The sequence below is a fragment of the Ceratotherium simum genome, chromosome 3, assembly GCF_057802395.1.
Source record: "Ceratotherium simum simum isolate JZ-2026a chromosome 3, ASM5780239v1, whole genome shotgun sequence".
In the NCBI taxonomy this organism is placed as follows: Eukaryota; Metazoa; Chordata; class Mammalia; order Perissodactyla; family Rhinocerotidae; genus Ceratotherium; species Ceratotherium simum.
In genome coordinates this window covers 37,123,210-37,145,535 of record NC_141902.1, presented here as the reverse complement: position 1 = coordinate 37,145,535, position 22,326 = coordinate 37,123,210, and the positions used below count along the sequence as shown (strand labels likewise).

Below are 22,326 nucleotides of genomic sequence, written 5' to 3'. Positions count from 1 at the left end.
TATTTAGAGATGTACCTAAGCACAGTTGAAACATATAGGATATTTCAGTTCAGTGGTTTCTTGAATCACACCTAAAATCCAAGGAAAGTGAGAGTTTCTGAAAGAGGGTGTGCAGTTTTGTTTTTAACAGAAGACAATCAGCACCATCTAGTGGATACAAATCACCTCTTTTCTTGAATTCAGTCCAGCGAGGAGGTAAGGAGACCAAGCTTTGGAACTGGGTTGGAATCCTGGTACCGGTTAGTTCCTAAATGACCTTGGAAAAATTACTTAACCTCTCTGTGTACTACTTCTCAACTATAAATCTGGGTAATAATAGTGCTGCCTCACAGGATGTTATGAAGTGAAGTGAAATGAGGCATCTAAGGCGTTCCTACTCAGTAAATGCTATTTTTTAATAATGCTAAGCCATAGACTCACAGGAGGTAGGAACTGTCCAGTGGCACACACTTTTAACTGCTCTTCAAAAAAAACGGCTATTTAATCTAGTTTGTAGAATCTATGATATGAGGCTTAATGAGGTTCCTCTCCTAGTATGTTGTTACATTTGGCTGAAGCTTATGGTGAGAAAAGGGAAGTTGGGGCGACAAGGCTGGAATGGTAGTTGGATCCCAGATGGAATGCAATGTGGGCTCTTTCTCATTCATTCAAATCTGACTCTGCTCAGAAGGAGAATGTCAAGAGTAGAGAGAGACTGAAAACGAAAACAAAACCAACTCTGAAATCAACACTGCCATATGTCACCAACCTGGAACAAGACCAGGGAAATTTTAGCTTAAAATATCTTGACTCTAGAAGAAATCTTTATGAATTATTTTGAAAGGCACACTACTTTCTGGAATATGTTTAGGGTTTTTGAACACAGCACTTCAGAAAACACAGCATAGAAAAATGTGGTGCTCTCTGACATATCTGAATACTAATTGTTTTGAGGGTGTCACCTGCAATGGTGTCACCTATGTCACCTAAAATAGCTGACATAGTCAGGAAATTAAAAACAAAGACAATTTATTGTGTGCTAATACACAACAAATACAATTTATTAAAGTTTGCCCTCAACGCACATATAGCCTCTCAGCAGTTTGCAAAATGGAAACAGTGGGAGGTGGATAAAGTGAGAATGACAGAAAACAATTCAAAATGAGATGAGTTTTATGCAAAATGTAATCATTGGGGACTTAGTTTGGAAAGGTTACGAACAATGAAGAGACACTAAGTTCCTATTGAACCTGAATTTTTTTCACTTGCTATATATGTATCTTGTATATATTTTAAAAGCAACAGTTAAATGAAAACACCAGTTAATCATGGTCACTGGTCCAAGTCCTGCTTTTTCTTACTTGTTTTTTTCCCCCACATCCCCAAGAAATCTGAAATAAATTGTTCTCTTAATGAGCCTCCTTAGTTGCCAAAAATAAAAATGGAAAGAATGGCCTTTCTTCATGGAATATTAGAACTGTGTTGACATTTGGAGATTATTTAGTCTCTGGCTACTCCAAGAGTGGTCACTGGACCAGAAGCATTGGCATCACCTGGGAGCCTGTTAGAGCCTTGGGTCCCACCTGACACTGAATCAGCATGTTGAACAAGATCTCCAGGTGATTTATCTGCACACTTAAGTTTGAGAAGCCCTAGAGTTTCAGGTTCATTTGCTCTCAGATACAGCCCTAGGATCAGTGGTGCATGAAATCTCCCCCAGGTGATTCTAATGCAGTAGAGTTAAGAACTGTAAAAGTAGTAGTCCAGCTGCATTTTTCAAGTGAGAAAATTATAGCCCACAGAAGTTTATAGATTTACCCAAGATCACTCAGCTATTTAGTATCAGAATCCAAATAATGGCATTTCTCCTCCTTATATGAAAATAAAGCAGAGTCAAGGGAACAGAGGGTACAGAGTTCGAAGATGGGGATGTTGGGGAAGAGGGAGAATCCCCCTCTGCCCTTTCCCTTAAGGTTCTTATGGCTGGCCAAATAATTAAAAGACAGGTTAGCAGAAGAAAATAATACCAAGTTTAATTACATGTATACATGCAAGAAACCAGGGAAACTGAGTTTCTCAACAAAATGGCAGAGATTCTCATCTTAAATACTATCTTCAGCTAAAGACAAACACGGATGTTGGGGGTGGGGGGTTTGGGATCTCAGAGGGGAAGAAGACAATTCACATGGAGAGGGAAATATAAATGTTTGCCAGACAATTCTTTGCAGGGCCACCTATAGAGAATGTGGTGGGAGAGACAGAAATTATAGTAATCAAGAGTATGTAAATTTAAGTCCTCTTCTTCTGTCCTGATAAGAGTTTCCAGAGATAAGGTCATCCCCCACCTCTTCCCAGTACACAGAGGGAGATACCTTTACAAATGTAAATGTTTGGTAAACAGAATCTTGAAAAGAATGGGCTTAGCGACCCGGCCAGTCTGTCCATATCCAGAGTTAAATTCCCTTAGACAGTTAGTGGGCGAGGTCAAATGTCTGTCAGAGAAAATAATCAAGGTCAAGAGACATATTTCAGGGTGGCCAATTTTGATCTCCCACAGGGATTATTATTTTATATAGGGTGGTTAGGAAAGGCCTGCCTGAGGAAACAGACACCTGAGGGAAGAGAGGAAGTGAGCCTGACGGATAACTGGGGAACTGTATTCCAGGCAGAGAAAGCAGCGGGCTGGGGTGTGTGTTTTTGTGTGTGTGTATGTGGGGGGACTTATTCCTATTGGAGGAACAACAATGAGTAGTGTTTCCAAATTCCCAACAGATATTAATCTTTGGAATACAGACACAAGAAATCATAACTGCTGGGAGTTCTCAAAATCTTAAGTGATTCTTAAAATACTTCCAACCTTCTTCATAGTCTTTACTCGTTATCATGCTATCTGAAGCATTTGTTTAAAAAATAACTATTAAATTTAGAAGTCTTTACAAGAGCCGTAACCTCAATATTCAAATACTGGAGAACACAAAGAACATTATTGGGTACCATTTGAATCATGTAACATACAAATCTCCAAGCAAGGTTAACAGCACTTCACAGAATCATGGATTGGAAATTGCCAATTAAAGGACTTACTTTGAATCAAAACTTATTTCTTGAAATACGACTCATAGAATTTGTATAAAGTGTACAATGAGTGTCAACTTATTAATACTTATTTTATTTGCAAGAATGACACACTGTTAGCAGCAGACAGGGCCAGGAACACACGCTTACAATGTGGCACCAGCTCTAAGCAAGATGGGCCAATCAGATTGTGACCACATCTCTCCCAGGTGCTCCCCTGCTTCCCGGAATGTTGACCTCAACTTCTGACTCAGAGCCTCAGCATTGCTTGCTTGATATTGATATCAGTGGATTTCTTCAGTAATATTTCTCTGTTGATTGCTAAGGTTTAATTCTCACAGGAGAATTAGAATACTTTCTACAATTTTCCTGATTTCTCCACTAATTTTTTTTTTTTGAATTTGGAAAAACATAAATTTCCTGAGAAATTCCTGCCCAGAAACACTAACGAAGCAGACAGTGAGGCTGGAGCGGTTTACCAGGGAGAGGGTGGTAGGACTGGAGGTTGGAGAGAAAACGGAGGGCCTGGTCATTTAGGACCTGTGGGCATCGTTAGGACTCTACATGAAATGGGGAGCCATGGAGAGATCTGAGCAGACGAGTGACATGGGTTGACTTAGGTTTTGAAAGCATCATTCAGGCTGCCATTTGAAAGTAGTAGTGGCAAGGAAGGCAACAGTTAGGAGGTTATCACAAAAATCTAGGTGAGAGATGATGGCAGTACGGACCTGAATGGAAGCCCTGAAGGTGGTGAGAAGTGGTTGGACTCCGCATATGCGCTGAATGTAGAGCCAATAGGATTTAAATTGTAGAGTGGGAGAGGAAGCAGAATTGAGGATGACTTCAAGGTTTTTGGTCTAAGCCTGGCAGGATGGAGTTACCAATTACTGAGATGGATAAGAGGGAGGGGAGAACTGTGGAGAAGTTTGTTTTTGACATGTTGTTTGAGATGCTTCTTACATCTAAGTGGGAATGTCTGAGTGGAGATGTCACATAGACAAGAGGGTGGACTTTAGGAGAGAAGTCTGGGCTGGTGATAGAAATGCAGGATTTAGCAGTATATGGATAGCATTTACAACCAGGTTTTTACACCCAGCACTGCCCTAGATTGTAGCTGTGGCTCCTTGAGCATCTCACTTAACCTTTGTCTATTTGCTCCACTGAAAAACATTGAAAGAATACACATCCTACGTACCTAAAACAATGAGGCTAAAGGGGCCATGTATATGAAAATGCCTTGTAAATTGTAAAGTGCTGTTCGGACTGGAAAGAAGCAGATGTTTGATGGTATTGGGGATGAGGAAAATCAGTTTGGGGACCCAGGAAAATAGTCTCCATGCTCTGAGAATTCGAGAAACCACAAATAAAAGAAAGTGCAAACCGCAATTATTACCCTTTTTGGACGGTAGCCCAATCTGTGCAAAACTAGTATTTTTTATTTACATAGCATCCAAAATTTACCCAAACCTTCACATACATGATCTTTTTGAGCTGCACAACAATCCCGTGAGCAAGAAATTATTACCCCCATTTTACAGAGGAGGAAACTGAGCTCATAGAGAATCGCGGACCTGCAGGGCATCATATTAATAGTGAGGGACAGAACCATACAAGCATCCGGACATCCTCGTTCCAAGTTCAACCCAAATACGAACAAACCATTCCCCACCCACACCGCCTGCCGGGAAGACGGAGACAGCACGACTGCCCAACACCCGGGGCTCAGTCAGTGTTCTTCGCCGCCAGTGGCCTCCACATCTCGTTTCCAGATGGTACAGCCCCTTCCACCTATCGCGAGGCTGGAAGCGTCGAGCTTCTGGTTGCCAGGGGAACAGCCTTCCTGGAGGCAGGAGGGCTTTGGACAGGCAGTTCCCTCCAGCTCCCGAAAAGCTGTGGTGGCAAGAAAGACCCCTCCCCTTTGGGGGACAGTGGGTGACGCTGCGAGTGTCAGCAGTGCGCTTCTGCGCCCATCAGTGCTCTTACGACTCGCGACTAGTTCCCAGCGTTTCTACGGGAAGGTGAGGCACAGGCTAGGAGCCGGGCTCCACCGCCGCACGACAAGCCAGTGCGTGAGCGGGGAGCAGTCGTGTCAGGCTGCTGGGCCCGGAGACGGGCTGTCAGGGAGAGGGGCAGGCCAATGAGAGGGCGGGGCGGAGTCGTGTCAGGCTCCTGGGCCCCGGCTGGCTGTTAGGGAGAGGAGGCAGGGCTCACGAGAGGGCAGGCCCAGCAGGGGGCGGTCTCGGTCCCCGGGGCGGGTTCCGCAGGGGTCGGGCCGGGACTGGGAGGGCGCTGGCGGTCTGACTCTCCCGGAGGCTTCTGCCTTTGTGAGGAGTGTGCCGCCAGGATTTCCTGGACCGGGCGGTAAACGTTCCTGACGCTAGGAGCTGGTACCAAGGACTCCCAGCGTCTTGTGCCTTCTGGCCCCTAAGATCTAGAACTGATAGTAAAAATTAATCACCAACCATTTAAAATAGACCACAAATGGCAAAGGATGCAAATAGGCATTTCACAGAAAAAGTAAAAATAAAAGGTGGCCAGTAAACATCTGACTAGAGACTCAACTTCGCTTGTAATTAAAGAAATGCAAATCAAACTCTCAGATACCTTTTGACGCTTATCACATTGACAAAGATGAAAAAGCTTTGCCGATAACCAGATTGACTCCAGGCCCGTTTGGGGAAACTGGTAATAGCATAATTTGGTACAACCTTTTCGGAGGACAATTTGGCGGACTACCAAAATTTGAAACGCAAGTGTTTTTTGACTCAGAAATTCTAATTTATCTTCTGGATATATAAATATAACTAAACAAAGATTTGTACAAAGAGGTTAACTTAAAATTGAGGTATTCCTTACATATGGTAAAATTCACCCCTTTAATGTGCAGTTCTATGAGCTTTGACAAATGCATAGTTATGTAATTACCACCGCAATCAAGATACAGAACAGTTTCATCATTCCCCCCAAATCCCCTGCTACCCTTTTATAGTTAACTCCTCCCCACCCCCAGCCCTGGCAACCACTCATCGATCTTCTGTCCTTCCAGAATGTCCTATAATTGGAAGCAAACACTATGGAGCCTTTTGAATCTGGCTTCTTTCAACTTAGCATAATGCGGTTGAGATTCTCATGTTTTGTATCAGTAGTTTGTTCCCTTATATTGCTGAGTAGTATTCCAGTGCATGGATATACCACAGTTTGTGTATCCATTCCTTAGGTGAGGGACATTTGAATTGTTTCCAGTTTTTGGCAATTATTAATGAAGCTGCTATAAACATTCATGTACAGGTTTTTGTGTGAATGTCACTTTTCATTTCTTGGGTAAATATCTAGGAATGAGATTGTGGAGTCATATGGTAATTGTATGTTTATAAGAAACTGCCAAGCAGCTTTGCAACACAGCTATCCCATTTTGCATTCTCACCAGCAGTATATGCAAGTTCCAGTTGCTCCTCAACTTGTTAGCACTTGGTATTGTTAGTTTTTTAAAAAAATTAATTTTCACCATTCAAATGTGTAGTGGTATCTTATTGTGGTTTTAATTCACATTTTTCTGATGACTAATAACGTTGAACATCTTCTCATGTGCTGGTTTGCCATCCATACATTTTTGGTGATGTGTCTGATCAGATCTTTTGTTTTACTATTGTTGAATCTTGATACTTCTTTATATATTCTGGATAGAAGTCGTTTTGCAAATATTTTAATTTTTTATGTTAATTCAAGTTTTGCAATTATTTTCTCCCAGTATTTGGCTTTGGTTTTCCTTTTCTTGTTTTTTTAAATTTTTATTTATTTATTTTTTTCCCCCGAAAGCCCCAGTAGATAGTTGTATGTCATAGCTGCACATCCTTCTAGTTGCTGTATGTGGGACGCCACCTCAGCATGGCCGGAGAAGCAGTGTGTCAGTGCGTGCCCGGATCCAAACCCGGGCCGCCAGCAGCGGAGCACGAGCACTCAACCACTAAGCCACGGGGCCGGCCCAGTTTTCCTTTTCTTAACAATGTCTTTTGAAGAGCAGCAGTTTTAAATTTGGATGCATTCCAATTTATCAAGATTTTCTTTTATGAATCATGCTTTTGATGTTGTACCTAAGAAACCTTTGTCTAACCCACAATCACACATATTTTATAGAAATTTTATAGTTTTAGGTCTATGATCCATTGTGAGTAAATTTTTGAATTGCTTTTAATAGCAAATACTCCATATACACCTAAAGGAGCTGATTTAAGGGCCAGCCCCGTGGCTTAGCGGTTAAGTGTGCGCGCTCCGCTGCTGGCGGCCCGGGTTCAGATCCTGGGCGTGCACTGACGCACCACTTCTCTGGCCATGCTGAGGCTGTGTCCCACATACAGCAACTAGAAGGATGTGCAACTATGACATACAACTATCTACTGGGGCTTTGGGGGAAAAATAAATAAATAAATAAAATTAAGGAGCTGATTTAAAAAAATGCTATGTCTATGCAGTGGAATACTATGCCATCGTTTGAAAGCATGAATTATATCTGTATGTAGTGATGTAGAAAAATCTCCTAAATATATTAAGTGTGAAAAAGCAAGTTGCAAAGCCCCATGCCATTTATCTGTGTTTGTGTTGGGTAGGAGTAGGAAGGTATAAAGGATAGAAAGTTTGCATATGCCTAAAAAAAATGAGACCTACAAAAATCTGTTAACAGTGGTTCTTGGGTGAGGGGAATTTTGACTTTAAAAAAACTTTTACAGGGGCTGGCCTGGTGGCACAAGCAGTTAAGTGCACGCTCTCCGCTGCGGCGGCCCGGGGTTTGCCAGTTCGGATCCCGGGCGCGCACCGACGCACCGCTTGTCAAGCCATGCTGTGGCAGCATCCCATATAAAGTGGAGGAAGACGGGCATGAATGTTAGCCCAGGGCCAGTCTTCCTCAGCAAAAAGAGGAGGATTGGCAGATGTTAGCTCAGGGCCGATCTTCCTCACAAAAAAAAAAAAACTTTTACATTCTTTTGTATTATTTGATTTTCTTCCATCCCATGGGCAAGTATTTCTTACATAATAAATATGTAAAGTAAAAAAAATCTACAATAAAATAATTTTTAGACATTAAAATTGTGAACATAAATGCAATTCCACTTTTTCTTTAAGACTGGCTATTCATTATTACTAAACAAAAGAGGATTCATTTTCTTTTGATTATTTCAGTCATTCAAAAATATCAAATTACAGCAGCCATGTGTCCCTATTTTGGTTTTAAACCATCCACGGTGGTTGCATTTCTCACAAGCCTGTATGAAAAAGTTTAAATTAGTCTTGTTTGAGATGAATGTTATAAAAAGTGGGTATGCATTAGTAATGATTTGTTACAATTTAGAATCTGGTCATATATCCATCTATATAATGGACTATCATGAAGTGAATAAAATTCTATTTTTTGAGTGTCTTTAATGTAATAAGAAAATGCCCATCATATAATGTTAAGTGAGAAATATACAAGTCCAATTTTGTTGAAAAGGCATAGAGCAAAGATGGAAAAGAAATATGCCAACATTGTTTAGCTGAGGATGGTGAATATTGAGTGATTTTTATTTATTTTTGAATATACTTTAATATATTCTGGAAATTTTTCCACAACAAATAAATTCTTTAATTATGAATTCAAGATATACTTAATAGAAAACCAGAAAATACACATAAGCAAAAGGTAAAAAACGGACACAAGAAATCCGTGAACCCAATCCAGAACCCACCTCTGTTACTTCCTTGACTTGCAATTGTCTTTCAGGTTCCTTTCTGTATATTCCTTTAATTAGAGGAATTAGACATTTTTTTAAGCAAGACATTGATAATTTGTCTTTCTTTTTCTCTTTCTTTCTTTCTCTTTTCTTTTTTGACAGTTTTTGGCTTCATGTACTTGTATGTCTGGTTCCTTCCCCATGTTTGGGAAGTTCTCAGCTATTATTTCTTTGAAGGAGCTCTCTGCTCCTTTCTCCATCTCTTCTCCCTCTGGGGTACCCATAATCCTTATGTTACTTTTCCTAATTGAGTCAGATATTTCTTGAAGATTTTCTTCATTCTTTTTGAATCTTAGTTCTCTCTCCTCCTCCACCTGGAGCATTTCTAGGTTTCTGTCTTCAAGGTCACTAATTCTCTCCTCCATAAGGTCTGCTCTATTTTTTATGCTTTCTACATTTTTTTTTATCTTGTTAATTGAGTTCTTCATATACAGAATTTCTGATTCTTTTTTTTTAGAGCTTCAGTCTCTTTGGTGAAGTATTCCTTCTGTTCATTCATTTTATTCCTGAGCTCATTGAACAGTCTTCCTGAGTTTTCTTGTAACTCCGTGAGTTTCTTTGTGATAGCTATTTGGAATTCTCTGTCAGTTAGATTGTAGTCTTCTGTGACTTCAGGTTTGGTTTCTGGAGAGTTGTCATTTTCCTTCTGTTCTGCAGTGTTACTGTAGTTCTTCTCGGTGTTTGATGAATTGATCCTTTGCCAGTGCATTTGTGGTAGTAATCACCGTTTCTTGTTTGGATACAACTTTGGTTACTTTGGTTCTGGTCACCTGGGTCTTGTGTTCCTCCACTGGCTCTTCCTGGGCTTGGATGCTGCTGTCCCGTGCACCACCTGTGCTGCTGTTCTCAGGTTGTCTTGGGGTGCTGGTTGCACTGCTGCCAGGGGTGCTGGGTTCATGGATGTCACTGTCGCTAGTGGGGGCCTGGGGACCCAGGGACTTTTATATGAACCCTGCTGCTGGTGGAGCTGGTGTTGGGGTTGCTGCCTCTGGGGGCTGGGTCATGAGTTCTGCTGTTGTTCCTGTTTGCAGTTTCCATCTGCCACTGTTGGGTGGGGCAGGGGCGTTTTTTCCTGTTCCTGCTCCATCTGCTCAAGGTTGTGCCGGTTGCTGCTCTGCATTCGTGCCAGCACGACGGCAGCCACTGGGCAGGGTGCCTTCATGTGGGCCTGGCTGCTGCCTTGCTGCTGCCTCTAGGCGTGGGTGGGGCCACTGCTTGGTGGGATGCCTTCATGTAGGCTGAGGTGCCACCACTCAGTGGGGAATGTTTATGCAGGCAGGGTTGCTGTGGCCCAGTGGACACTCCTGCAGGCCGTGCTACCACAGCTCCACAAGTGTTCCTGGGTGGGCAGGGCTGCCCCCGTCTCCACTCACAGTTGCCCTGGCTGCTGTGTGAGGATCTGCGACCTGGATTGCTGCTGCTGGGGAGGGGGAGGTGTTGGCTCACCTAGTTCCACTGCTTCCCAGGACTCCAGTCCACCCACCTTCAGATGTATGGCTGTGTGGATCTCTCAGGCATCATGTTGTGTTGTATGGGGAGTCTTCTGTTGGTTAATGGATGTCTGTTTAGTTGTAACTTAGAGAGGGGAGACAAAGGGAACAGATCACTCTGCCACGATGCTGACGTCACCTTTTCTCGCTCTCTTTTTTTTTGGTATGTGAATTCCTTGTTTATGCCCTTAGCCAGGTTTCTATTGGGATGCTTCTTTTTTTATTGATTGGTAAGAGTCTTTTAAATCTGTAAACTTATTAACCTTTTGTGTATTATCTATGTTGCATATATTTTCCCTAGTTTCTCAGGTGCCTTTTGATTTAATTTAGAGTTCTTTTTGTTTGTTTGACACTCAAGAGCATTAAATGTTATGTAATCAAATCTATTAGTCTCTTACTTTTTGATTTATGCTCTTGGTGTCACATTTAATAAGTCATTAACCTCATTATATGAATGATCTTTATATTTCCTTCTAGTCCCTTGGAGATTTCATATTTTAATTTATTTATTATTTTTGAAATTAGTTTTTACTTTTATTAAAATTATATAGTCAAAAATGTCAAACTGTACTATAACGTTTACAATGGGAAAAAAAAAGAAGTAAACCCTAGTCTCACTCTCTACAGGCAACTATCTTAAACTTGTAAATATTATGCTTGTCTAACCATTGTTTGGCTTTATCAAGTTTTGGACATTCTCTTTGATTTCCTATTATGAGAGATTAGATTTCTTATACTATCTCTTCTTTTACATACTCCTCCCCACATACCCTCAGTATAATTAAGGTGCAGTATTTGGTTAAATCAACATTCAGTGCTTATGTAATTATAAGTATTTATCATTCAATTGCTTTCTTTCTTGTATGATGCTTTATTTTTCTCGTGGAATCTCTACGTGGCTATTGAGATTTCTTCTCAAACACTCAAATACATCTATATGATCCTAAATCAGTGTCCTTTATCCATACTTTTTTCTACATGGCCAAATTCATAAGATTGTTAATTACATCCCCACCCACCCTGGGAACTGTATTTTATTTAATTTATTATTTTCAGGAACAAACATAATAGGACAGACCTATTTCTAAAGCAAATTGGAAGATTTCTGCAGCCTTTTAGCTGATCCGTGTCCCTGATGGTTCCCTGTGCCTCTCCCTTTATTGACATGTATTATACTGGCTCTGCACATGTTTCCATCTCATTGTTCCCTCTGTAAGCTGCAGTAAGCTTCCCTTGACAGGCTGCTTAGGGCATTTACAAGACATTTGGCCTTTTGGTGACTTATGCTTTTTGATTGTGATGTGATGGGCCAAGGTGATCCATCATCCCACAATAATAATGTCAGTGCCCTCCTGAGTGAACCCAAACCCTTTTGCAGAGTTTGAATAATATTGAGATCAATGCCTTTTTCATTTGCTGAGATGGAAAGAGTTGACCTACTGGTCCCTTAAGCATCAGCTTTGGCACACTGAATGGTTGGAGGCCAAATCATATTATCCCTCTGTGTGCCTTGGAGGAGCATTGGGTTTATGTTTGTGCTTCCTCCTGTGTCTAAAACTTCCCTGAACTCTGCCTCTGCTGTTCAAGAAAAGAAAGAAAGATGAGTCATTTTGTAGGGTAAGAAAAGGACATTTTTATACTCTATGGGCAAGAGGCAACTGCCTTGCTTCCTTCTGTTATAAGAGAAATGGTTTAATTCATAATTGATAGGAATTTAGGAAAGGATTTGTTGGGAGATATCCATTCACATGTAAAGCTAAGTATCAAGAAGGCAAAATCTGGAATTCTTCCTGTTGCTTCCGTTTTACTCAGCATGCATGATACCTTAACATTACTGAAGAAATCTGGAATGGTCCTGATCAAGGGCACAGTTTGGAAGGATCAATCTGCCTACAATGCCTAAGTTCTCCCCCTAGTTTAAACCACCCTGCTTAATATTTCCTGCCTCTGAAAACAGCACAGGGAATAGAGCAGCCAGAGTGATGAGAGGCCTGTGGATGGTGTCATACACAAAATAAAGACATTGGCTGTGTAGCCAGATAATGAAAGTCTGTCCTCTAGTAGAGAAAGTAGGTTTTGTTCCCTGTTGTTTCAGAGGGCAGAAGTAGAATCATGGGTTTTATTTTATTTTTTTTTATTTTTTTGTGAGGAGATCAGCCCTGTGCTAACATCTGCCAATCCTCCTCTTTTTTTGCTGAGGAAGACTGTCCCTGGGCTAACATCCATGCCCATCTTCCTCTACTTTTCCTGGGCTAACATCCATGCCCATCTTCTTCTACTTTATATGGGACACCGCCACAGCATGGCTTGCCAAGCACTGCGTCGATGCGCGCCCGGGGTCCGAACTGGCAAACCCTGGGCCGCCACAGCAGAGTGCGCGCACTTAGCCGCTTGCGCCACTGGGCTGGCCCCAGAATCATGGGTTTTAGACAGTGAGGGTTGATTGAAAAAGAGCAGTAACTTGGAGATAGTTACTCTATGAAAATGTGGCACCAAGGAGGAGAGGAGAAATCAGAGCTGGGGGGAAGCCCAGCCTGAAGGCTGAGCTAGAATGGGAAGGGCTAGAATAAGGAAGGCCAAGCCGGAAGAAACTAGAGGCCTTAGCAAATCATAACCACGAAGCAGAAATCTTGCTTGGTTGAGAGGCATGGTGCTCCATGAGTGTCTTTTCAGGCCAAGGACACAGTAAATGTTTCTCTTGGAGGCACAGAAGCCATTGAGATGTCATTCGCTCTGCATTCTTTTTAAGCCACTTTCAGAATCTAACATCCTGGGCAGCATGTTTTTCACCTATGGGGACATAAGATTTAATGATGCAAGGACACAGATGCAAGGACCCCAATGAAGAAATTGGGGTACTGTGACTTTGGTAGCCACATAATCCGTATAACAAAGGCTCTGAGTTAACTGCATGTTAACGCTAATGAAACATTTAAACATACAAGTCATAACTTGCTTAAACTTTTTTTTGTTTGTTTCAGGATGTCAATGGATGTTATAAAGGGAAGCTTAGATGGAATTTCAAAACCAGCCTCAAGTTCAAGAACACGTCCTGGGAGCAGAGGTTCAAATTCTTCTTTGGAGGTACTCTCACCAGAACCAGCGTTTTTCAAGGTAAACTTTGCTGTTTAGAAATGCTTTAAACTCCTTCTGCTGACTTCTAGCAATTGATAAACCAAGGCTGCTGTTAACATCCCATGTTGTTGCATGTATCAATAGTTCATTTCTTTTTATTGGTGAGTAGTGTTCCATTGTGTGGGTGTACCACAATTTATTTGTCCATTCCCCAGTTGAGGAACATTTGGGTTGTTTGCAGGTTTTGGTGATTATGAATAAAACTGTTATAAATATTTGCATGCTGAATTTTTTTTTGGGGGAGGAAATAGGTTTTTATTTCCCCTGAGTAAATACCTAGGAGTGGGACTGCTGGGTTGTATGGTAAGTGTATATTTAACTATAAGAAACTGTCAAACTGTTTTCTATTTCCATCAGAAATGTATGACAGTCACAGCTGTTTTGCATCCTCACCAACAGTTGATATTGTCAGTTTTTTAAAAAAAGCCATTCTCATAGGTATACAGTAGTATCTCATTGTGGTTTTAACTTGCCTTTGCCTGGTGATGAATAATGTTGAGTATGTTTTCATGTGCTTATTTGCAATCCACATATCTTTTTTGGAAAGTGTATGTTCAAATTTTTTGCCTAACTTGTTTTTATTGTGTTTGTTTTCTCGTTGTTGATTTTTGAGAATTCTTTATTTATTCTAGATAGAGTCTTTTGTCAGATTTATGATTCGCAAATATTTTTCCCCAGTCTGTAGCTTGACTTTTCATTCTTTGCGTCTTTTGAAGAGCAAACATTTTTAATTTTTTTAAGTCAATTTATCATTTTTTTTTTCTTTTGGGAATTGTGGGTTTTTTTTTTTTTTTTTGGTACCTAAGAACTCTTTGTCTAACCCAAAGTCCCAAAGATTTTCTCCTATGTTTTCTTCTGAGAGTTTTATATTTCACATTTAGGTGCTTGTGGCCTCTCTCGTTACCCATGAGAAGGCTTTTATAAGCCTAGTATTCATTCTAGTGTGGGTTGTCTAGCTTACATATTTTTCTCTGGTTCCTTTAATTTTTTTCTCTTTGTCTTTGCTATCTACTATTATTCACCTAGGTATGGATTTATTTAATTTATCCTTCTGGAGACTAGTACTTCTTCATTCTAAGGATTTGTGTGTTTTGTTTATTTTGAAAAATTCTCAGCCATTGTGTTTTCATATTTCAAATATTACCTACATTTTTTTCCTGTTTCGTCATCCTGGAAGTCATATTAAGTGTGTGTTGAATCTTTCTTTTCTATGCTTCATGTCTCTCATCTTCTTTTTAATATTTTCTATTCATTTATTTCTCTGTGCTTCATCCTGGGGAATTTTTAACATACATTTTCTAATTTTTGAATTCTTTCGTATACTATGTCAAATCTGTTCTTTAATCAGTTCATTGAATCTTTTAATTTAATGATATATTTTTAATTTCTAGAAGTTCTTTTTAGTTTATTTTCAAATCCATCTGTCCTTTACAGTATCTTGATCTCATATTTTTTGATTCTTTTTTATACCAATTAAAATATTTATATGATTATCTTTATCAGCCCTTTAATATATTAAGTTCTTTTGTTTATTGTGATTCTTGCTTATTGTTGGTCATATATTCATGGCTTTTGAAGTTTTGGAATGTGAGCTTTAATTTGGGAATTTTATGGAGCCTGATTTGAAACTATGTCTTCCAGAGCAAGTTTCTGTTTGCTTCTACCAGATATGTCTGGGATATCACTGGCATGAATCTTTTTTTGCTAGTTTTTCAGCTTTAAGCATCACAGAGCACAAGAATAATATAAATTAGAACCCCAGCTTACATGAAGCATGACCCTGTGGTTGCAAATTCTCAGGGAAGACTTTTTCCCACTTGTAACCCAGGCACATTTTTTATTCTTTCCCTATGCTTTTGGATTGATTTGTTTTTCTAGTCTACCCTCTCATGGAGGATGTGCGTCTATGAAGGATCCAGCTTTATGGAGCAGAAGAGGGAGGGTTCCTTTCTATCTCCTTGTCTTGCTTGGGCCCTAGGCCTAGTCTACTCCTGCATGGGGGTTAAAACCCAACCCCACAGCTTTCTGAGGCCAGCACATCCTTGTTTGCCTCTGCTTGTTGCTCCTATTCCTACCTCCAACCAGGGCTTTAAGGATTTGCAAGGTTCCTGTTCTAGTTTTCAGTTTCCTTTTAATTTCTCTCCACTGGCAATTTTCCTAATGTTCTCACGAGCTCATCGATGCATTTCTAAGTAGATGGAGGATTTCAGTTTATTCAGTTTTCCGTATAGCTCAAACTGGAATCTAAAAACAATTTTAGATTCTTTAGTCTCAAGCATAGTGATAGAAGCCTAAACTCTGGAGTCGTGGGTTCAAATTAGAGCTCTGCTGACCACATTTTATGTGATTTTGGGCAAATTACTTCGCCTCTCTGTGCTGGTTTCCTCATCTGTTCAAAGGGGTAATAATAGTAGCCACCTCATGGGCATGTTTTGAGGATAAAATGAGATAAAATATCTACAGTTCTTAGAACAGTGACTAGCACCCAGTAAATATTCAATACTAACTCAGTTGGGCAGTCCTTCCTGTGTTAGTCACAGCATTGCGTGTAAAGTCTGGCACGTATAGTATGTATTCACAAAATATGTGTTCAATAAATTCAGAGTGAGGATTTTCCCTTTTTACATAGGTAGGATAATACACAAAGACCTGACAAATTTTAGAGTACCATAGAATTAGTATTTCTCCTTACATATTCCTGGATGATGATTTTTTAAAAGTGACTTCACAATATTGACATACATGTTTTAATACATAGGTTAATATTGCTTCATTCAAGACTTATTTAAAAGAAAAATATCAGCGATGACTTCAAGTCAGATTTTATTTGAACCCACTAAGCTATAGGTCAAACTCTACCGTATTTATTAGCCAACAGGGACTTTGATATTTATATCAAAAGCTAAGCCTCCTAAAAGTTGTGATTTGTGTTAATAAAGTTCATGGAAAGTCAGGTTGGGGAAGAGATGCCACAGGTACACTGAATGTTGACTGCTGGTTGCAAATGATTCAATGTCTGTAAAACTCTATATATTGTCTGAATAATAAATCCTAGAATTTTGATTAGTTTTATTGCTCAAATTTGTCTTTTATTAATTTCTTACCAAAAATTTCTATATGGCGTAAATTGAGTTTAAAATGCTAGAGTTTTAATGAAATTTCCGTAGTAATAATACATTTCTCATTCTAAAAATTTTGGTTTATTTTTGCTTATGAATATTATTTTGAAAAATCCAATAGTTGTAATTTGTGTAAAATCTCATGACTTTCAGGTAGGAATCTAATTTTTAGGAAGAGTTTTTATAGGGTATTTACCTTTTCTGAGACTAATATGGAGGTATGAAGTGGGGGATATGGGGCAATGAAAAATGGAGGTGGAATGTGGCTTTGAGAATGAAGAAGAAAGAAAAATCATACACATAGGCCACAGAGTAGAAGAGCAGGAGGGTTAGGAACAGAGGCCTGGGGGCAATGGGATTGGGAAGATGGTCGGTGCTAGTGGGGTGGGGAACTGTGGGTAAAATGAGCAAACTATGGGTGAAATGGGCAAAGTTTACCTTTTGTTCTCCATTTCATCTTTTTGCCTTATTGCTTCCTGCTCATTATGAGAGTTAGGATCATATAGAATGATGTATGTGAAAGGTCTTTGTGTGTCCTGAAGTGTGCTATCCAAGTATGTTGCTAATGTCTAGCTATGTTTTGCATATTCTATATTCCCCCATATAAAAACTCATTCTCAGGGAAAGGTCAGCCACATTCATTTATGCCAAGATATAAGTGACTGACAGGGTTCATGTGACCTCTGCCAGCAATTTCAGCATTTTCACAGAACTATATAGCCTTAAGGATTTACTGGATATTATGGAACTTGGGGCTTTACCCGGCCTTTGACAAGTATGTTTTTGAACAGGGAGCCCTCTTTAACTCCTCCAAGGGTACATAGAGTAGGCATTGTTTATAAATTGGGCCTCACTAGTTTTATTTTTTACTGGATTTGTTTCTTCTCTGTTAAATCGGGATAGTAATGCCTATACCATAGGGTGGTTGTAGGGAGTGAACGAGGCAGCGTGTGTAAAGTACTTAGCACAGGGCCTGGCCAATAGGAATTCCTCAGTAAATGTTGGCTATGATGATTATAACACTGACTCAGCTCAGTCTTGCTGGGGCTTAGGTCCTAGTTCAGGCAAACAGAGATGCTTCTGCATCCCTGGCAGTTTAATTCTTAGCATTACCTGCCTTCTGCCCTGGAGGTTCACAAAGGGGCGCAGATTACCGTGGCAGAGAGTTGACCATGTGGCTGCAGTGAGAGCATAAAACCCTCCCAGAGCTGAGTCCTGCAGACAGTTCCTCCCTTGGAGGGGAAAGGTGCTCCTCTCAGAAGTGGCTGACTGTGTCTCTCTCTGAGGTTTTGCCTCTCCCTTGGGCTGTGTTCCCTTCCACCGTGACTCTCACTGCCATGAGCAGCCCCCGGGGCCCTCTGATGCCTGTTTTTCCCTGATGCAGCCGTGAAAGTCTTTTTTTTTTCTCTCTCAGGAAAACACATCTGCACCAAACTGGTGTTTTCAAAATGAACTTTGCTAAAATGGGAAGAGAAACCAAAATGAGATAGAACAACTATGTATAGCATAAAAATAACTTAATTACCAAAGCACATGGTTCTGACTTGAAGAATCTCATTAGAAGCACATCTCAATTTGGACTATTCACTTTTCAACTGCTTGGTAGCCACGTGTGGCTAGTAGCTCTCGTATTGGACAGCACAGCTCTAGACCTGTGACTCTCCCTCTGTGTGTAAGCTCAGGGAGCAGGGACCGCCATGCCTCATCCTCTGAGCCTGGCAGAGAGCCGTTCTCTTCAGGAGCGATTCCTGGCCCTTCTCCATTGCTAGAAATTGCTGGAGAACGGTACATATTTCTTTGGTGCAAATGTTATTAAATTTAATTGTGTAGTTAAATTCTATTTAATTATAAAGTGTTATATTTCTAGAATAATGCTAGTGTATGTATGTCCTCACATATTTACATTAGTGTTAAAATAGTCTAGAAAAGTACAGTTTTAAAAAAATACATTATTTTTGAAAACTGTTTCTTTGGAAATAATTTTTAGGTTGATACAGCAATCAAGTTGAACTCTGGTAAAGAGGGCCACTCAGAAAGCAGTAACACAGAGGAAAGTAGAAACGATAATGATGATAAAGGGGGAAACTACTCTGAGAAAATAAAATTGGCTGAAGAGGGGTCAGATGAAGATCTGTTGGTTCAACATCAGATAATCTCTGAATATTCAGGTGGGATAATTACTACCTAGTGACGGCTAATGATAATTACAGATGTTGCAGTTAAAATATTAGAATTACATGTTTTTTAATCAGCTAAGTAGAAATAATAATAATAATAATGATAAAAATAATTGCTTTTTGTGAGCAAGCAACCACCAGTTTTTATTTGGAAGAATATTAAGAGTCCTTAAATACACTTAGAAAAATAATAAAGTATGTCATTTCATAAAATTGTTATTGTTGTCATTTTACATTAATCAAGCAGAAAGTATTTCTGCATTGTATGACATGATTTATTGATCTTTTTGATGACTAAAATTGTACAATAGAATGTATCCTGTAATTTATAAATGCCTTTTTAGGGATAATCCTACTTAATCTTAATAATTTTTGGATTTTACAAGACTCCTTTTTTCATGATTATTAAATTAATACTGGTCCAAGTGAATTAGAACAACAGTTCTCAAAATGTGGTCTGCAGAGCCCTGGGGGTCTCTGAGACCCTTTCAGGAGCTCTGCAAAGCAAAAACTACTTTCGTCATAATACTGATATATCAGTAATATAACTCATCATAATAGTGAAATAATGCTATTTGCCTTTTGCCCGCTGAATGTACATGTGCACTGATGGTACAACAGCAATGGTGGGGAAAATCGCTGGTGCTTTAGCATGAATCAAGGCAATGACACCAAATTGTACTAGTAGTCACTGTATTCTTCATGACCAGGCACTGGCGGAAAAAAAATAGCCAGTGTCACTCAAGAATGTCCTTGATGGAGCAGTAAAAATTATTAATTTTGTTAAATCTTGACCTTTGAATACACATCTTTTTAATATCCTGTGTGGTAAAATGGGAGGTACATATAAAGCAGTTCTGTATACTAAAATGTGCAGTTGTGTTAAGGAAAAGGACTTGATGATAGTTTAAGTTGAGAGCTGAACTGGCCACTTTTTTGATGGAACACCTTTTATATTTGAAAGAATGTGACTGATAGACAAACTATTATTGTTCAGACTTCGGTATTTGGCAGATTTTTTTTTTTTTTTTTAAATGAAATGAGCTTGTTACTTCAAGGAAAACAACTGACAGTATTTTTTGTCAAGGATAAAATTTGAGTTTTCAAGTGAAAATTAGAATTTTGGAAAACTTGTATATTCACTTTGGGTGTGACAGCTTCCCAATACTTAGACTTTTCTGGTAAAAATGGTGGCAATATTAACAAATGTGAGTTTTTGATATTGTATACTGAAATGTGTTAACATTTGGAAGGTCTGCATAATTCAGTGAACCACTGTTTTCCAGACGACCAATGCAGGGTAAAATATCCATCCAACATGAAAGATAGATCCATGGATTTTAATGGAACAAATACAAAAAGGTTGCTGATATGGTTACAGATTTCACATTATCCCTTGTCGAGTTTTGATGTAGTATCAAAGAAGAATATCCACAATCATGTAAAAAGGCTATTAAATTTCTCCTTCCCTTTCCAACTATATGTCTATGTGAGACCAAATTTTCTTCATATACTTTAACTGAAACAACAGATTGCAATAGATTGACTGTAAAAGCAGATATGAGAATCCAGCTGTCTTCTATTAAGCCAGATATTAAAAATTTAAAACAATGCCATTCTTCTCATTAATTTTTTTTGAAAATATAGTTATTTGTTATAAAAATGTTATATTTATGTTAATATGTAATTGGTAATAACATGTTTATTATTTTAAAATGAATAAATAAATATTAACAATATTTTTCAGTTTTTATTTCTAATATGGTAATTATCAATACATATAACTCACATAAACAAAAGCTACTTTGGGTTCTTGATAATGTTTAAGGCGGTAAAGGGAAGCTGAGATCATAAACTTTGGGAAGTGCTGGTTTAGAATATGTTTGGGGTGAGGTCAGCTCTCAAAGTTAGGCTAGGTGACTCAGGATTACAGTACTAATCCTGTGTTTTAGTTGGTATTAGCTATCAGCCCAGTTTACATTGTATTTATGTTGTTTCAGTACTGCATGGGTTACTTCAAAATGCCTGCTGTACAGACCACCTGTGTACCTGGAGCGTGAGAATGCTAGGGTTGGCAGTTGGGGATTAGAACTAGAGGCTGTTGCATTTGAAGTACATAAGCAATAAGATTTGCAGAGCCTCCTTGTTAATAAGATCAGTATTCTTTTTGGGTAAGCTTATTCCCTCTAAAATATCTCCTTTTCCTTAAAGAGGAAATGATATACAGTATGGGGAAACATCACTGGACTCTTTGGCCTTTCAAAAGTTGTAAAATTTGGCCTTTTTTAGCATAGTATGCCATTCTAATGATCTACCCTGAGGAGGCTGAGACTTTCGTATTTGAGCATTTATAAGCAATTGCCAGCTTGTCATCTTTCATCAGACTTCACAGAGGAAGTATTGCCTGCTGGTGAAGAGCTTTGGCTCTGGAGTCAAACAGATCTGGGTGGAAATTGACTCTGCCATTTACTAGTTATGTTATCTTGGACATGTATGTAACTCAGTTACAAATTAGCCTCAGTTTACTAATTTGTAAAATGGGGACAATAATTATACCACTTCACAGGGTTCTGATGAGGATTAAATGAGATAATGAATATAAATAAAGCACTTAATACTGTGCCTATCAGGAAACTCTATAAATGTTAGCTGCTGTTATTAACATTATCATTAATCATGGGTTAAAAGTTGGATGATGAAAGTTCTAAAGAGTCCCTAATTTCAGGTAAGTTACTGTTAATTATCCACAACTCAGGAGCATTTTGAGGTACTTCAAAGAAATTCAACAATGGAAGGGTCATAGATAAAAGGAGTCTAATTATATGGAGTACTTTTCTGAGTTTGTTTCTATATATTGGAACGACTCTGTGTCACTTATGCTACATTTTACTGTAGCTATTTGTATACGTGCCTTCTCCTTCAGTTAATCTGAAGCAGCTTTGGGATAGGGTCTTAGTCCTTATTTCTTGTTTGTTAGTTATGAATATAGAAGGTATAGCAGAATGAAGGAGAAAGAATTTGGGATTTAAAATCATATGAGACCCACTTCTGAGTTCACTGCTGTAATTTATTAGCTGTTTGAAAGAACCCAGTTATCTCAATTGTAAAATAGAGATACATGTCTATTTCACAGGGTTGTTTGATAATTACATGAAAAAAATACGTGTGAAAGCACTTTGTAAATCAAGACACGTGTCACCAATGTTAGTTATTACCATCAGCCATGAACGATTGTTGAATGAAAGAACAAATAGTTAAAACAAACAAAACAAAGCTTTATGGTTTTATTAAACTTCAAGCTCATTCCTACTTTCAACACAATATAGATGAACCCGAATTGAAAGAATTAGATTCTCAACTTCAAGATGCTATTCAGAAGATGAAGCGGCTTGATAAGATATTGGTGAAGAGACAATACAGAGAAAGAGAAATTAAGAGGCAAGGTGTAGAAATGAGAATAAAACTGTGGGAAAAACTTAAGGTAAGAATTGTATAACTGTATGCTGACATGTAAGAAACAATTTCCTTGAAGATGAATAAGAAAAGCATGGACTGTGGTGGTGTTAATGTGCTCTGCCTGTATTGA

General features: G+C 39.1%; 1 protein-coding gene across 2 annotated transcripts in view; it reads left to right on the top strand.

The window, feature by feature from the left end:
- Window positions 1-13,297: 13,297 nt before the first annotated feature.
- Window positions 13,298-22,326, top strand: part of FSIP1 (fibrous sheath interacting protein 1) — a 162,332-nt gene continuing 153,303 nt past the window's right edge. For both annotated transcript variants that reach the window (XM_087429116.1, XM_004421400.3), the window contains exons 1-3: window positions 13,298-13,423; window positions 18,551-18,731; window positions 22,067-22,221. In XM_087429116.1, coding sequence (XP_087285242.1) covers window positions 13,298-13,423; window positions 18,551-18,731; window positions 22,067-22,221 — 462 coding nt within the window. The remainder of the gene's footprint in view (window positions 13,424-18,550; window positions 18,732-22,066; window positions 22,222-22,326) is intronic.